General features: G+C 46.8%; 1 protein-coding gene across 1 annotated transcript in view; it reads left to right on the top strand.

The window, feature by feature from the left end:
* Positions 1-3,959: 3,959 nt before the first annotated feature.
* HABP2 (hyaluronan binding protein 2) overlaps positions 3,960-18,279 on the top strand; it is a 37,514-nt gene continuing 23,194 nt past the window's right edge. The window contains exons 1-2 of the mRNA XM_061193256.1: positions 3,960-4,076; positions 16,025-16,061. Of these exons, the coding sequence (XP_061049239.1) occupies positions 4,008-4,076; positions 16,025-16,061 (106 nt within the window). The 5' untranslated portion in view covers positions 3,960-4,007. The remainder of the gene's footprint in view (positions 4,077-16,024; positions 16,062-18,279) is intronic.

Raw genomic sequence — 18,279 nt, 5'->3', positions numbered from 1 at the left:
TGGGTAGACACTCTGAGGGCAGCAACATCATCCTCCCAGGGCCTCCTCCCGTGTTCGCCAATGTGTCTCCATTGTTTTCCAGGGCCCCTCAAGTTGTGTGATGCTCTGGCTACATCTGTAGCTCTCTCTCCTTGAGTAGTGATCCACAAACTGTGGCCCTCTTTCTGCAAATACGGTTTTATTGGAACATAGCCATGGCCATTGGCGTAAGTACTGTCATCCCTCGGTGTCTGGGGAGGATTGGTTCTAGGATCCTCCTCAGATACCACAATCCATGGATGCTCAAGTATCTTGTATAAAATGGTGTAGTATTTGCATAAACCCTACACCACATCCTCCTGTATACTCTAAATCATCTCTAGATTACTTATAATATCTAATACAAAGTAAATGCTATATAAATAATTGTAAATACAATGTAAAATGCTATGTAAATAGTTGCCAGCATGCAGCAAATTCAAGTTTTGCTTTTTGGAACTTTCTAGAACTTTTTAAAAAATATTTTTGATCCGTGGTTGGTTGAATCTGCGGATGCAGAACCGTGGATATGGAGCGCCCAATGTATTAGCTGTGGTTGCTTTTGTGTTAAAATGGCAGCATTGAGGACTCACAACATACGCTGGAGGGCCAGAAAAAAACTAAAATTTTTATTACCTGGCACTTTCAGAAGTTTGTTGATCCCTGTTCTAGAGAGGAAAGTGAGACAAGGGTCCCCCCAAGAAGGCAGTCATTCCTGTTCCTGGATTGGAGGTTAGACTCACTGAACACAGGTCCTTTCATCTGTGAGGGTCTGGGGGCTCAGGAAATACCATCCCTGATACCAAAGCCAGTGTGTTTTGCAAAGTCTGCTCCACACCAGCTGCTGTACTTAGCCCCTTACCTTTATGCTCTCACATACACCTCGAGGTAACGCCATGAAGTGGGAACCATAGCATCCCTATTTTGCAGACGAGGAAACCAAGACTCAGAGAGAGTAAAGGATTGGCCAACTATCCACAGCGGGGATGTGGTGGAGCCGGGGCTCACCCCAGGTCAGTTTTGAGTCTGGGCTGCTGTTTTTAGGCCCTCCCCTCTGCTACCTTCCCGTACCGAAGGCCTAGCAGGAAGAGGACTGCTGTTACTGGGTTGGCCAATAAGTTCATTCGAGTTTTTCTGTAACATGTTATAAACAATAAACATGAAGCAGGTTGGTCCAGGCCCAACAGATGTCATGTAACCCAGTACATCAAAGGCTGGGTCTCCAGCAAGGACTTTGTGAGAGAGTCTTCCCTTAGGGTGGAAGAATCAGCCTGCTAGAGAACCAGAGTCCCAAGGCCTCCTGAGGCAGGACAGAGTCTCTCTCCTGCAGCATGTAACCCTACACATGAGAAAAGGTCCCCCAGAGCTCAAGAGAATAGATTGACTTGATCACATCTGAAACCCCCGCTGGGGTGAGGGCTGAAGTCTCTGTGTTTGGATTTAAAAAACAGAGATGCCAGGTAGGTTTGTTCCAACTCCCCAGATAAAACCATATCACATGATAAACTAGTCTTTTGTCCTTCTAAATTAAAAGGATTAAGCATCTTTTAGAGAATTCTCTCTTTTCGGGCTACGTGCAGACGTTTATTCAATTGCACATTGTCATGATAATAAAACTTTAGGGACATAAGACAATACGTGAGAGGCCTGTGGCTACTACACAAAGAGCACAATTGTTCACTTTTTGCTAGAGATAAAGCGAAGATTACATGTCAGGGAAATGAATCCGGATTCTAAAGGTGAACAAAAAACTCACTGGGTCACTTCCTGTTCACACAGGAAGAAAAGCTTCTGGTTTGTTTTCTGGGAATCTCTCCACAAAGTTAGGCAGTCACTAGTTCACACAAGGCTGTGGAAGCTAAAAGAGATGCCTAAGTCACATGGGTGATTCAGTGATTTGACTTGCCTGGAATTTCCATTTCCACTTTTTACAGCCTGAGCCGATGCTACGAGGGCTCCAGCTTTGAACCTGGAAAATAGCAACCTCTTCGTGCACGCTGCCTCTTTGACCCTTGCTCTATGATCAGATAACCAGCAACGGTGTCAACGCCCCACCAAGGACCCACTTAGCCACTATCCCCACCTTCGCCACCTCCTAGTCTACGGAAGCTCACAAGGATTTCTGTTCCATCACCTTGCTTCATTCTTTTTCAGACTTATCACTAACTAAAATTAACTTCTTTACTCTTTCATGGTCTGCCTAACTCCCCCTCGACCAGAATGCATGTTCCTTAAGAGCAAAGTTCACCTCCACCTCCTCTATCCTGGTGTTGCCAATGCCAGGCTCACAGCAGATCGTCAGTGGATAATCAATCAATATTCATGTAGTGTCCACGAATAAATTGAAGGGTGTTTACAAGTGCACAAATACTTTAGCTTTCCATACGCAGTTTTCCTTTTCAAGTTGAGTTGGCTATGCTATCTAAGGCGCCCAGGTTACAAAGTATCCAACTATCACTGTAAGACAGCAGTTATTCCTTTGCTCATTCATTCACGATGTATTTATTGAACACCTGTCATGAGCCAGCCATGTGCCAGGCATCCCTGCCAGGAATTCAATGGTGAGCAAAACAGAGTGCCCACCTCATGAGCTTTCGGTCCATCGGGGGCAGTGGGGAAACAAATATTAATGGAAGAGCTATACAGGTATGCAATTACGACCCTGATAAGTGCCATGAAGGAAAAACTCATGCAGGGCTTCTGAGGAAGTAATGTTTGGGTTGAAATCCGAAAGATGGATGAACTAGGTGGCTATCTAAATGAACTTGCTGAAGAGTGATCAGGGTTAGAGTTAGGAACAGAGTTAGAGGTGGAATAAGGATTAGGGGAAGAATAGAGGAAGGTTAGAGAAGATCTTTTCCAGAAAAGTGTGCATGTATTATAGGGATCGGATGGATGTTGACCAGGAGTGAGTTGATGGCTGCCTAAATGAGGGTGGAGACAAAAAAAAAAAAAGAGAACAAAGGACAAATTGGGGGTAATTTAGGAAGTAAGGTGGCAGGACTTGGTTTGTCCTTCAAGGGTTGTCTATTTGGTGGCTGGGGCACTGACTTTGGCCTTCTCCTGGGCTGGTACCTTTGGGGCCCTCCATGACCAGCAACCTGGCCTCCAAAGGTGGAAGCAGCCACTGAGGAGTCCAAGTACACGTGCCAAGTAGGGATGGCAAATGGGTGAACAGGAGGCCCAGGTGAGCCCCCGCCTAAGTCGGCAGCAGGGTTTCAGAACCTGGATTACATAGTGCTACCTGTAACCAGTGCAGCTATAAAAGGAACGTAGGAAACAATTGGCCCCAAATATGAGCACCATGGGTTTTTTTCCCCCTCTTGATTAAAGAAAGACTCCAATGAAAGGAAAAAAAAAAAAACTAATTAAAAAGTTAAAACCTTATGTAATGAAATTTAAAAGAAAACTTTTGAAGCCAACAAGCAACCATGGGCAATGCTTCAAAGGGCCCAGAATCAATGTTTGTCAATAGCAGTTTTGCATCCTTTAATTTATTTTTCATGAATATAAAGCGTGATGTTATTAGGAGCCCATCCATGCCTTAATTCTGTGTGAGATTTGGTGAATCCGAGCTCTATTAACATTCTGTTCAGATCAGCAATGTCAGAGGCCTGTGGCAGGAGTCTCACCCTATTAGGGCTCTCACCCAGTGGCTGGGATGCTAGTGAACCATCGGGCCTTCTGCACTGAACCCTCAGCAGCCACCCCCTCACCCGCAACCCCAGCAGCCAGGGGCACTTTGCTGCTTTCTCTCCAGAAAAGAAACCACCCCCATGACTCAGCCCAGCCCCAAAGTTACCATTTGTTTAATCAAGATAGTTGGTTTGCAAAACATTAAACATTAAACAGTATTTGATGCCTAGTTAATAATTTGCATCCTCTTCATTTGTTCCTGAATCCTTGGAGACTGACACTTTCCCCCCTAAAGGCATAGACAACAAAAGAAATTGTTTTTAGAGCAAAACAAGAGTTCTTAAACTACAAAGATGTTTGCCAGAATGTCTGATCTCCATGTTCTGCTGTTAATGTTTCTGGCGGGAAAGACAGCCTTCGGGGTAAGTGTTCTTTTCAAATATCTGTAGTTGAGACAATCTGAGGTTATTAGGAGGACCAAACCAGCTGGGCCAGGAGTGCTGAGAAACTCTAGTTGTGAAAGGCTGGTGTTGCCAGGTCGAATATGTCCTGATTTCAAGGGCTAATGCAGGCCTGTCATGTTGGTTGCTGTTAAGGGCCAGTTCCATGAAGCCATGCAATTGACTTGAACCCCCTTGGAGCAGAGTCTCCATGAACACCTTCCAACTAAGGAGATCAGATCAAGAAAATCCGCTAAGGCAGTGTGCTGTGATCTGGCATGGATCTCAGAGATCCCTCTGGGAAGCTGCTGAAAGCTACAAACTCTCTCTCTGTACATGCCAACACACATACCACGTTCTCCAGCTATTTCAGGTGACACTAGGGTAAGAATCCCTGTGCTTTGGCTCTAGAGGAGAATCCTGCTGGCAACAGGTTTACTTAGATGGATTAGATTTGGAGAGAAGCTTTGTTGGCAGCACTTTTTCTCCCATCACCCTGTAACCATGGCTGTAGTGAATGGGGCAGAGAGGAGCAGGGGCCCCAGGGAGGTCGTGGTGAGAATGGAAGGAAAGGGACATCAGGGGTTCTCACATGGGGGACTCAAGACATTCGGGAGCAGGGGAGTTGTGGAGGTGTCGGCTCCTGCTGTGCGCCGTTGTGGTCCAAGAGTGTTAGCTGGGTCTCTGTGGACATGTGAGAGAGGGCCTTCACCGGACGTCGCGCCTCTTGGATGGGTTGGAGGCATGAGTGTGGGCTTGGGAGCCAGGGTTTGAATCTCAGCTTTGCCGCCTTCTAGCTGCGGAACAAGTAACAAGTAACATCATCTCTCTGAGCCTCAGCTTCCTCTACTGCAAACCTAGTGATAATCTCCCCCAGATTTGGGGAGGGTCGAGACCAATTAAATGGGGCAATGCATGTGGCTTTCAATAAATGTGAGCTCTTTTCCCTTGAGATTTCCAAAGTGAATACGAGTTCTCTATAAAAATCAGAGAATGCGCCCCTTTGCTGGAGTGGAGGGGGTTTGAATAGAGAACAAGAAAGGGGTGAGAACTGAAATAACAGTCATAACCTATTTATCTCATTAAATGCCTTTGCATCTTATTTCCCATTTCACTCCATAGAGATTTTCCTGCAGGAAACAGATTAAATTCCAGGTTTTCTGATTAGCACACTTTAAAAACAACAGTTTCTCCTCCCCCTTCGGTAAACTGTACTCAGACATCTACCTTAGTTCCATATTAAGCTGCCAATGACTCACCTCTGGAAGAGTTTTCTTTTCCAGTGATGACCTGTGTGTGTGTGTGTGTGTGTGTGTGTGTGTGTGTGTGTGGTGTGGCTACAATGACCGGTTGTTATCAAACCCCCTACATCACTGATTGTTGTTGGATGTCTGGGGCCAAGATCCTGCAGAAATACCGCAAGTCTAGAGAAAAGCGATGGAAACTAACAGAGGTTCACAAGGGGCCCAGAGAAAGGACCAGTCAGAAAGAATTAGACCCTAAAGTTTGCAGGCAAGGAAGAGAGTGGATGCAGTCTGTTTGAAATTCACCAAAAGATAATGTTCCCCCCAAATCCCTTTTTTGCAAGCCCCAGTGAAATTTTAGGGTCAGCGATGAAAATATAAGTCAATAATGGATAAAAGAGAAAATACGAGAGATAACCTTTAGGCAATGAGATTAGTCAATTCCAAAGAGGGGATTCAGGGCTTTGGAATGTTTTCTTACTCCAGATGTGTGCCAGACAGGTGGTCGGGAGGGCGGCTTGTGTCGCATAGGCCAGTACACAGACATCCAGGGGAAAGTGGCCAACTCACTCAGATGTCTAGAGAGTTTGAGGCATCAGCAGGAAGGAAGGGGCCACATAGCCCAATGGATAGGGTGGCCTCTTCTGCCCCATGTAGCTAAAAATAATAACCAACTGCTACCATTTAATGAAAAATCCTGTGTGCCAGGCTCTGTGCTTTTGATGCATTGGCCTTTGGGTCCTCCAGAAGGACCCTAAGAAATAGGTACTGTTATTGATCTCGGTTTACAGATCAGGAGCTGGGTAACGTGTCCTCAAGTCACAAAGCTGGGAGGTGGCAGAGCTGAGTCCTAGACTATGGCTGGTGTCCATCTGTCTGGATAAGGTCTCTTGCCTGGGGCCCTGGCTGAGGATGAGATTTCTTTGGTCCATATAGCTTCAGGGCATGGTCCTTCCTGAAGGGATGGGAGGCTCTTAGACCAGGGGCCTCTTTGCTGGTTGGAGCATAACAGACTCATGTGCCTCTGAAACTTTAAAGCAAAGGGTCTCTGATTGCTGCCCATTGGAAAGATGCCTGGAGACCCTCCCACGAGTTCAGATCATGCAACAAAAATTATGAAGACTTCTCTGTAGGCTTGTCTTTAACTTAGGTTTTTATTCAGATATCCACAATCCAAAAAAGGTGCAGTCAAATATAGTTGCCATGGATTCCAGGGAATCCTTCTTAGTGCCTTCCTGGTCTGGTCTAGATTTGTTTTTCCTTACCTGTCTGTTTTGAACACCTGTCCCCAGCACAGTCTTGTATTGTTATTCCCGTTTTATGAAGGAGAAACAAGCCCAAAGATGTTGAACTAACTTCCCAGCCAGGACAGAGAGCCAGCTCTGTCCAATTCCTCGCCCATCACAGGAGGCCCGCTCAACTGTATGTGCCCCGTCCCCAGGGCTTAGACATCTCTTCTTGCTGTGGTTCTAAGGGTGATTTGCGGTGCCACTGGCCTCAGCCATAATGTAATTTGACCTCTTCTAGGGTCATAAGCCAGAGGACAAGCTTGTCGGGTCTGCCCTGCTTATCTCAGCCCATCTGCAACAGCGGGCCTTACAATTAAAATGCATGTTTGCTCCCATTTCTAAGATTTTTAAACCCTAGAGTTTAGAGTTTAGAGTTCAGAGTCCAAGAACTCTAGAACTCCAGAATTCTCCTAGATAGAGAGTCACAAAAATGTCTGCATAGACCAGAGGTTGCAAATTGGCAGCTTGGGGTACCTTCTACTCACAGCCCGAGTTTTATTTGGTGGGTAGAAGTTCAGCCTGAAGAGTATTTTCATTTCCTTTCAATTGCTTGGTGACATCTGAGAATCAGAACATTTCACATAACAATACAGATCCCCAGCTTTTCTTGAAAATCAGGCATTCTAGTAACACAGGCTCCCATTCTTGCATGGCACCAAGGGGAGAAGGAACTACTGCTTCTGATATTAGAAGCTGAAGCCTCCCAGATCCCACAGACCCCAGCACTCTCTCTTTTTGACACCCTCTCTGCTTGATAGGTGTGCATTATCTACCTCGTTCTACCTTGGAAAGAGAGGCAAAAAGAGAAAGAAATGGAGAGAGAGCCTGCGTGTCTGGTTATTGTTTAGAAACACTGTGGATGCTGAGGTATTAGAGCCAATTTTGGATGGTCAGGTAACAGGGCTCAGTGTCTTGATTAATTCAAGCATCCAAATCTAGCCGGCCCCCAGGACCAAACAAGGCCTTGGATGGGATAACACGAACCACCTTTTTCAAAGCGTCGATGCTCCGGAATGTCAGAGTCTCTTTCAGGCCTAGGAGACATCACTTCCTCTTGCTGTAACCCATTCAGAGTCTTATGGAAAAGAGAGGGACTGAGTTGCACTGCATGTTCTTATAGATTTAAAAAAACCTGATCCTAAGCACAAGTCCAACTCATTAGCTTTGGCAGTGTACACTGGTATTTAGGGAAATCAGGTCGCAGGAAATCGCATGTGTGTGTAGGCACAGATAATATTTATATTTTCAATTCATTAGAGTTTCCTAAATGCAAAAGCAATTCTGCTGTCACAGAGAAACAGCATGGCAGAATATTCGGCAGCAGGGATTTTAAATAAAACATGCTTTTTCTTCATAATTAATATAACAAGGTTTCCTGGCTTAGGACTTGGCAAAGATCCCAGGAAAAATGAGGGGAGGGGGCTGGTGTGACGTGCTTGTGACCTGATGAACAAATTCGAGGAAGAGTTTGTGCTGAGTGAGCTCCCCTCAATCACTTAATAATTTGAAAAAAATAAAAATTCAAACTCATTGACAACAGTGGCTAATTATCATAATCATCATCATAGCAGCAAGTATTTATTAAGTTTATCAAGTCTTTACCATATGTCAGGTATTGTGTACTTTATGTTTATTATCTCATGTAAAGCTTCCCAACAGCCCTATGAGTTAAGGACCACTGTTATCCTCATTTTACAGATAAGAAACTAAGCTTTACAGAAATTAAGTAATCTGTGCAAATGGCCCCCCTGCGAGGTTACAGAGCTGGGATTCAAACCCAGGTCTGCCTGATGCCAGTTCCATGCTCATAACCACTGTGTTAGAGGTTGCCATGCCAGGCACTACCCCGAAATGACTGGGACTTTCAATGTGGAATGGAAGGTGTCCAGAGGGACAGTGGCCTCAGACTCCAGTTTCAGGCAGGAGGAAAAGCCACTCCCATCCGGAGGCTCCTTCAACAATCCCCGAAGCTTTTCTTTCCGACACCAGAAAGATCAAGTCTTGCTAGATGGCTAACCCATTAGCTCAGTGCTTTCAAAACTTTAGTCATGAATGAATCCATCTTCAGAAATTTTGCCAAAGCCCAGACTAGTTTCTTAATACTTTTGTTGAATAGACTCACTTTTTGTCTACCTAGATAGATATATTTTTAAAGGAAACCATCACTACTATAAATGGGAAAATCAAAGAAAATGAAACAATGCCACTGAGTTCTAACTGGCTGCGGCTGTCACGCTAAAACGCAGGGCTGACGCCTGCTTTCTCCTTGTTAGGAGGGAAGACTAGCAAGAAGTAGAGGGGAGGGACTTACCAGCGCCACCCCAGTCTGTCTTTGTGATGGGATTGGAAGAGATGACAGTAAAACTGAGAAGGGAATGACTCTCTCACGCTGTGTTTTGATGTGATGTCTCTCCCTGGCCAGGCACCACCCAGACCAGCTTGGGTATCTGCAGCGGTTCATGTCCCACAACAGAGAAAGCACAGAAGTAAAGACAGCTTCAGGGGTGGAGTTGGTTCCCATCAATGGGAAGTTACTTTCCTGAGAACCCCTGGGCTTTTCCTGAGAACCGACTGGCCAAGGAGGTGAATATGGGGGCTTGTGCCCATGTGGTGGGCCTCAGACTCCACCCCCACTGGCTCTTCTGTTTCTTTTTTTTGTACACCTGCCTTTTCAAAGGGTTCCGAAGTGCATGGTCACATCCAGAAATGAGTGTTTGTTTTTATCCAGTCTCCTTATCCTGGATGGTCTCACCACCAATCCTTCAGCCCCCTCCCCGCAAGTCCTGGGATGAGCCATTCGTACCAATATTTCTCGCTAAGTGCTTACCTGAAGAGTAACCCACTGCAAATGCTGTGCTCTCCCTGGGCAGACAAATCCCCCTGAATCAAACATCAGGTTGGGTAAGGGAATTCTTTCTTTTTTCGCTGGGGAAACGAGGCACAAAGAGATTCAACAATTTGCACGGGAGCAAAGATAGACTCACCCATCTCCTTGGCCAGGAGCCTCAGGTCTAAGAGAGGTAAAATCGAAGTGTGGCCGAGGGCAGAGTGAGCTGGGGGCTGATAGAAAATGCATGTTCTGGGCCCACTCCAGGCCCATGGAAGCACAACCCTGCAAGTGGGGCCCAGGGATCTGAATTCTTATCAAAAGCTCCCCAGATAAAAATGGAAATTCCCAGGGTCTACAAACGGGACTCTCCTCTCTGCCCTGCCCCAGCCCTGCTCGCCACGTGAAGCTGCAGTCCAGTCTCCAGTTAACTGGGCAGAGGTCTGTACAGGTGGCTCTGAGCCAGGCACAGGTGATCAGCCTCACAGTGAGGCGACCCGGCCTTGAATTCCTCCCTGGCCCAACCCACTCGCGTCCTTACAGGAGCCATGTCACCCTGTTGGACCTGAGCTTCCTCCTTTGCACATAAAGGGTCTAGGCCAGCTTCTCTTCACAGTGCCTCCTGGCTCATCGCTGTGGTCCTGTGAACAGCTTCATGCAGGCCCTCAGGAAGGAAACCACCCACAGGGACCACTGGCTGGTGCCTTCTCCTTTGGCCTCTGGATTTCCCCATTAGAGCAGTCCCTCCGCACCCTGAGTTTCAGATTAAAGCAAAGCCACAGGGAAGCTGCCGATCCTGGGACAGCGTTGCACAGCTTGTGTGCTAAAGCAAGGATGAGATTCCTTGTGACTACAAAGGAGACTGAGTGCCACCACTTCATACCTGTTAGGATGCCTAGAACCTTTTAAAAATGGAAAATAACAAGTATTGGTGAGGATGTGGAAAAATCAGAACCCTCATTTATTGCTGGTGGGAATGTAAAATGGTGTAGCCACTGTGGAAAACAGTATGGTGGTTTCTTAAAAAGTTAAACACAGTATTACCATATGACCCAGCAATTCTACTTCTGGTACTGGCCCAAAAGAATGGAAACCAGGGAATCAAACAGATATCTGTACATCAATGTTCATAGCAGTCTTATTCATATAGCCAAAAGATAGAAACAACCCAAGTATCCACCAACAGATGAATGGATAAACAAATTGTGATATATAATGGAATATTATTTAGCCATGAAAAGGAACACATTTTTGAGATATGCTACAACATGGACAAACCTTGAAAACATTATTCATAATGAAGTAAAGCCAGTCACAGAAGGACACATAATGTATGACTCCACTTACATGAGGTACCTAGAACAGGCAAATTCATAGAGACAAAGTGGAATAGAGCTTACTACAGGCTTGGAAGAGGAAGGAAGAGAGTCATTGTTTAATAGGTACAGACTTTATGCTGGGGATGATGAAAAAGTTTTGGCTATAGATGGTGGTAATGGTTACATAACATTGTGAATGTAATTAATGCCACTGAATGGTATACTTAAAAATGGTTAAAATGAAAAATATCATGTAGTATATATTTTACAATTAAAAAAAAATGACTGAGGCTTTGCACAGTTGTTCATCTCATGACATAGCTTTTTGCAGGAGGGGCCAGAGTGGGAGGATGTTGTGAGGCAGCAGTTGGGATGGTGCCTGGGATACTGGCAACCCCTGTCCTCTGTCACCTCCGCCTCTCACCCTAACCTTGAGCTCTGTGTCCAGCAGTGGGGACTGGCCCCGCTGAGCTGTGCACTCCTGTCCCTGGCTTGCCTTCCAGCCTAGCAGCCTCACCCTCACCTGGCCACAGTGCAGAGTTCTCTCCTCCCCAGCTACCTTTAGGAGCAATGCAAATCTTTTCCTGGTGTGCAGTGACATCTGGTCTACCACCCGGTCATGGTAGAATAACTGCAGGGAAAGAGATGGCTGGCATTTGAGTCCCAATCTCTTACCTACCAGGTGAAAGATTTTTCTGCTATTGGTTCATTCTAAGTCAAGCTTCTAGCCCTGAAGGTCAGGTCTAGCCCCACCTCTCCCCTCTACTGCTTCCCAGTCCTCTGAGAATATTTCCTATCAGTTAATTCCTGGAACCCATCAAGGCAGACTTTTAGCCTCTGCCTTTTTGTTTTGTTTCCAAGAAGGTCTAGAATTGTGAAAGGTAGAGGAAGAACCTGAGTTGAAATAATTACTAGATTAAAGATAGGACAGAAGAGATTAGACATCAACTCCCTCCACCCTCAAGGAGATTACACTGTAAATCAGTAAGACTCCGAAGCAGGATCCTTCTCTCTGCCCCTCCCTGCCTTCCCCACCAACCATCCTGAGCCTAGAAGACACCAGATCATGAGACATGCTCCCTGGTGACTGGGCTGGGGGGTGGGATATTAACATTGCTAATAATTTGCTTCTAACTGGGGAAGGTCAAAGTCCTGAACCGCGGGTCCATTGTGAAAGCCCGATTGTAGATGGACCAGCAATTGGATCTAGAGAGGTCTCTCTGAATCTATTGCAAAGCAGCTACCTTTCCACTTGCAAGAAGCAGCTATTCCCAGCCCTCTAAGAGGAGCTGAGGCAGTTGTGACCACTCATCCCTGGTGAGACTGGGAATAAATGTGGTGGAAGAAGCAGGCAGTGGCTTGTGTGCCTTTTGATCTGGGTGAAGATGTTTGCTGAGATGTGTTTGCCACAGTGGACTGGCTGAAGTTGCAGATGACTTTCGTCCCTTCCCCAGATGTCCATGGGACCTAGTGGCTCTCTCTGTGTCTGCCAGGCCTGGGCAACTCTGGACAAGATTTTCACAAAGGTTTCCAAGAATAAGGACCCAATCTCTTCACCGGGCTCAATGCCCTGCTTCTCTTAGGGTTAAGTAGCTCTCCCACTTCCTTCTCCATCTTTTCAACACCATGTTTGCAGGCTGTGGGTCCCTCATCCCTCGCAGCAATGGCTCTGGTGTTAGACTGGCTCTTTTCTGGCCTGGCTTTATCAATTACTAGCTGAGTAATTTTGGGCAACTTAAATCTCTGCAAACGTGTTTTCTCACCTCTAAAATGGGCATAATTATAGTACTTCAATTATCAAGGATTCTGTGCAATAAAAGAGACAAAATGCACATAAATCATTTAGCACAGTCCTTGGCAACTGTCAGGTCTTAATAAATGTGAGCTGAGATCATAGCTGTCCCCTCCTGCTCCTCTTCCTACTTCTTTTGCATCGATGACCTTCCTCTTTAGATGTGCAAGTCCCAGGCATAGGAGTTCTTATTTCCCTGTCTCTTTTGAAAAATGGAATGGAATAATGGGATGAAAGGAGGCGAATATTGTGTCTATCCATTCCCCTCAGCCCCTCGCCATTATCCAGGTTAGTTTCAGGATCCAGGTATACGGCATAAATCACTGGCTATTGTCCTAGCCTTTCCAGTTTTGTCCCCCAATATCCAGCCTGGTGTTTGGGCTGCCAGTGTCCACATTTCACCACAGCCTCTTTCTGAGGGTGGATCCATTGATCCACAAAATGAGGGGGTCTGCTTCGGACCCCTGGGACACCCTGACATGCAGCCCAAGCTGCACAGCTGGGCGGCAGCTGCTTCAGACCCCCTGAGAGCCCGTGGGATCTGAAGGTGCCCCCAGGCCAGGAAGGTCCTGCTTTCTTTTTGTTTGCTTTCCATCTGAGCCCCAGCTCCAGCTCCAGCTCCAGCTCCAACTCCTGGGAAGGGCACGTCTGCCACCTGCTGGCTGTGGGCAACGCAGCACCTGACTCTCCCTCAAGCTCCAGTTTCCAGCTAAGATTTGGGGCTCTCGCCCTGGCTCAGGTCCTGAAGGGCTGGATGAAGACAGGTAGAGAGTGACGGGCCCTGACCTCCACACAAGCTTTATGGAGGGAGGGTGAGGCAGGCAAAGGACCAGGATCAAGGCTGTGTTGACTGGCTGTGAGGAGGGTGAGACTGAAGGAGGGGTAACATTTGTCCTCAGGGACCCCTCATGCCTCTTCTCTGTTGCCTGCCTGCCACTCATGCCCAGAGATGTCAATGTCATCTGTTCCCTGTTCAAGCACCCCAGGCCCAGAAACACCCTGAGACCTGAACCTGCCCTTCCTCTGCCAACCCTGCCCGCCACTACCAAGCCCCCACCAAACAAAATCCCCACCCCTTGTCTATTTCCTGCAGAAACAGGGCAGGGCAATAGTGATGCATTTAAATAGGCACTGTCCAGACAACAAATGGCTTCTCTCCCTTTCTTTGCATGCCTTTCTCCCCCACAACTTTTTATTTTGTAATTTGTCAAACCTCCAGAAAAGTGGAAAGAATAATTCACTGAATATCATTCACCCAGATAGATGTAACACAGAACCTTTGCCGTAGTTGCTTTCTGCCATGATCTCTTATGCATTGGGGAAAAACCCAAACGAACTTTTTGGCCAACCCGATATATACATGTTTTGTTTGTTTGTTTGTTTGGTTGGTTGGTTGGTTGGTTGGTTTGCTGAATCATTTGCACCTAAATTGCAGACATCTCCCTCCCTACTTCAGCATCTTCTAAGAATAAGGACATTTTCCTACAAAACCACACTACCGTTATCACTCTCAAGAAATTCAACACTAACGAAATAATACTAACATAAGTCTATATTCAGATTTCCCAATTGTCCCAATAATATCCTTCAGGGCTTTTTTTTTTTTTTTTTTTTTAAATCTAGGATCCAATCAAGGACCCACACTGCATTTAGTTGTCAGGTCTCTCTAGCCTCATTTAATAAAGAACAGTCTTCCCATCTTTTTTGCCTTTTATGACACTGACAATCTTGCAGAGTCGAGGCTGGTTATTTTGTAGAAAGCCCACAATTTGGGCCTGTCATGTTCCTCGTGAGTAGATTTAGGATAAGCATTTTTGTCCAGAATGCTACAAGTTGATGTTGTGCCCTATTGTGCATACATCACGTCGGGATGCATTCTTTCTTTTTACCATTTTACCCAAAAATGACTGAGGAGGCTACAGTAAAACAGAAAATTAAAACTTCTGCTGAGGGTAGAGGAAGCAAATATACCAAACTGCCTAGACTGGGTACGAGGAAGATGCATCACACTGACGGCAGCTTCCTGGTCACCGAGACCCACCCAAGGGGAACCCTGTCAGGAGATAGAACTCTTGTTTTCCAAGTCAGAGGTCAGCAAGCTTGGTCTGTAAAGTACCCAATAGGAAATATTTGGGACTATACTCTCTGTGTCAACAAACGCCCTGCAGTTGCAGCGCAAAGGCAGACACAGGCAATGTGTAAGCAGGTGGGCGTGGCCATGTTCCAATCAAACTTTATTGGCAGAAACACAACTGCTGGGTTCGGCTCAAGGACCTTTGTTTGTTGACATCTGATGTAAGTGAAAGAAAATATTCCAGCTATTAAATAAGTAAAACTTTTTTTTTCTGGTAAGTACTGCATTGTAAAAAAACAAAAAAACACTACCACCACCACCAAAAAACACTATTCCTATCATTATTTATTTTTTCGGCAAAACTTTTTGAGGCATGCCATGTGCCAAGCACCATGCTCAATATTGGGTAAATACATCAGTGATGAAACAGACAAGAGCCTCGACTTTCTTGTGAGGGCAGAGTTTGATGTGAGAGACAGATAACATGCAAATAAACATACAAAACTACAAGCTGTAATGGGGACCATGGAGGAAATGAATGGGTGCAGAGACAAAACAATGGGGGCATGTCATACTGATAGGGGAGTCGGGGAAGATGACATTTAAGCTGAGACCTAGTGATGGTCATTGGAGGGGTGGGGTGGAGAGCTTTCTAGGCAGAGGGAACAGCAATTGCAAATGCCCTGAGGTGGAAAGAGCTTGGCTAGTGCCATTTTGAACCTAGGTGTGGCTGGAGATTAGTAAACAGCAGCAGGAGAGAGGGGTACGGGAGGAGGTTTACAGGTCATAGTTGGTGTTTGTATTTTATTCCAAGAACAATGGGAAGTAGTTGGAGAGTTTAAGCATCTGTCCATCTCCAACCTTAAGGAATTGTCACCTGAGACAATCACCTAGACTTGGGCATGAACCCGAATCCTATCACAGCTGTGTGACCTCTGAGCCTCAATTTTCTCATCTGTAAACAGGCTAATAAAGCCTCTTCATAGGGTTGTTATAAGAGTTAAATGCAGCAATGTGTAGTCAGGCAGAAGAGATGCACAATACATGCTGATTGCTGTAACTGACAAGACGGTCAGTACCTGGGCGGCCAGGTTCCAGCATGGGAACAGGTAAGTGCAAGCACTACTCATCCACACTGGGGAGAAAGAGGGATGTTTTGGATGCCCAGCCAGCACAGGAAGAGTGGGGCACATCGTCAAATAGGCCCCAGCCCCTCTCTCTCCAATCCACGACCCCACCCCTCCAGCCATCAGAAAGTACCCCGTGCTCCCGTGCCCTAGCTATGACTCCGAGAAGGCTCCTTTCAGCTCGCAGGGGCTCAGGAAAGCATCCAGCCTGCTCAGAGGACTCAACCTTGCTATGCTCTGTGTCATTTTGTTTTTCAGTTCTCCCTCCTGTCTTTACTCACCAACCTAGACCCAGGTGAGTGTGCGGACCACCCTGGGGCTGCCAACCCCACAGGCTGGTTCTGGGATGGAGAAAAGGGGGCCTGTACATGTGAGTGTGGATGTGACCTCAGGGTTCCAATGGTTCAGAAGTGGCACGGACCGCTTTGAGGATCTTCCCAGAGAAGTACATTCCTGGGTATTTGTGTGTCCACACACACACACACACACACACACACACACAGTGCTTTACACAATTTTGAGTTGCCTGTGGACATCCCTGATGTCCAGTCTCATGACCCCAAGGGAAAAATTGCTGAAGCCGTTAAACCCCTTCCTTTTATACAGAAGGAAACTGAGGCCCAGAGAGGGGAAGCATCCTGCCCAACGTCACACAGCCCATTAGTGTCTGAAATGAGACCAAAAGGCCAAGGCAAACTGAGGGTGTCTTGAACAATGGCTCCAGGAAGGCCAGCCCTGTGCTACCCCACTCTCTCCACCCCCTTCGGTGGGGAGCCAGCCCCTCTGTGCTGAGAGGGTGGTGCCATGCAGGCAGCCCCCGGCTGGCCCACCGCTGCTGATGGCCTCTCACCAGCAGCTCCACTGGGTTGCTCCTCCACCCGGTGTGTCTCCTCAATGCTCTTTCACACAGGCTCTTCTCTCACAGACACACCTGCCACCTCTCACCTGCTCCCTGTTCCGTTTCCTCTGCCTGGTGCCCTCAGCCGGGCCTGGGCTGAGCAGAGCTGCTCTTTCCTGCCACATCGTCCATCTCTCGGTCTCTGTCTCTGGGTCTGACTCTCCCTTTGCTGCTTTGAGGCCCAAGGGAGAAAACTCCACTGATTATTTCACTGGGGCAGAGGACACATCCCCCACTGGTAGCGACCTGTGTTGATCACCCACAGAGGACAAGAGCCAGGCACATGGAGATTACAGTCACATCTAAACATTGGATCAAGGGTCTCTTTGGAGCAAAGACGGCAATAACTGGGTCAAATTCAGCTTGACAGTCAATATTCTCTGGCAGCAAAGCCCTGGATGGGCAGACAGATTTGTGCCAGCTCAAGGCAAGCGATGCTTGGACCTTGTCCTGCCCTGCGTGCTCAGGGAATGTTTGTGGAATTGGATAGAAATGTACATGAGCATGGTGTGGGGACTGGGAAAGGATCTGTGTCTTTCCCCAAAGCAAAGGAGAGTGTTGAATTCAACAACATATAATTCAATTGCTTGGAAGAATCATACTTCAGGGGGCTCCCCCAGCTGGCCAGACCAGCAGCCGTACATGGAATCCAGGGAGGGTCCAAGGCCAAGAGATGGGATGAGCTGCCCCCTCCCCAGCCTTCAGCGCGAACTTCTCAGGCACCACTGAAGGGGCTGCTTTGGTCTGGGTGCCCACGAGACAGAGCTTCAGAACTGTGGGCTTGCACAGAGGAAGAAACAGGACATCTAACACTCAAGGGACCTCACTCTCTTCAAGTGTTTGAAAAGCAGCCCCACCCCTAGTCCACGAGGTGGCCTTTGTGGGAGTTAAGAGGAGTATTTACCTCAAGAAATTTTACAGCCACCTGCCAGAAAGTTGCAAAAGACATCTACAACGACTATGAGTTTATGACACCCTGGATTGTGCAGTGAACAACACGAACAAATGTATGCAGTGGCCCTACTGAACAGACATCACAGAAAAGGGAGTGGATACATTCTTTGTGTCCATAAGGCCTTCAGCTTTAATCAAATAGATTGGAAACTATAGGGTCAGATTTGATCTGCAAACAGGAAGAACTTCCTCACCATCATAGTTGTCAAAAAATCTGAATGGGCTTTTGGACTCTTGGGTAGTAGTGAGTTCTCCATCACTGGTGGTATTTGAGCACAGGCTGAAAAGCCACTTAGTAAGGAGTGGAAAGTGTGGGATTTAACATACTGAGATTCTGGGCTTTATAAGAACTCTGCCAAGGGCTTCTGATAGTTTGGTTAAGTAGATGAAGGGACCCTGGAACAGGCCACCTGCATGCTCCCGAGTCCACCTCGAGGTGTTCTGCCAGCCTCTGGCTGTGGAACAGGGTGAGATGTAGTGGCTGGGTCTTTCTGCAAAGAGCAGGTTAGGTTCTAAAAACACCCCTGTTCGTGTCTGATTTAATTTCACCTGAGGGTTGTACTTTGATGGAATTTGTCAGATTCCCCGCCGGCTTTGACAACAGTGTGGCCAGGGAAACGCTGTGCGCATGTCCATGGGCAAGCTGCTACTGTAGTTCGTC

This window comes from Eubalaena glacialis, chromosome 1 (assembly GCF_028564815.1).
Source record: "Eubalaena glacialis isolate mEubGla1 chromosome 1, mEubGla1.1.hap2.+ XY, whole genome shotgun sequence".
Taxonomy (NCBI): Eukaryota; Metazoa; Chordata; class Mammalia; order Artiodactyla; family Balaenidae; genus Eubalaena; species Eubalaena glacialis.
The sequence above is the reverse complement of the archived record's forward strand: the minus strand, read 5'-3'. Positions and strand labels throughout refer to the sequence as shown.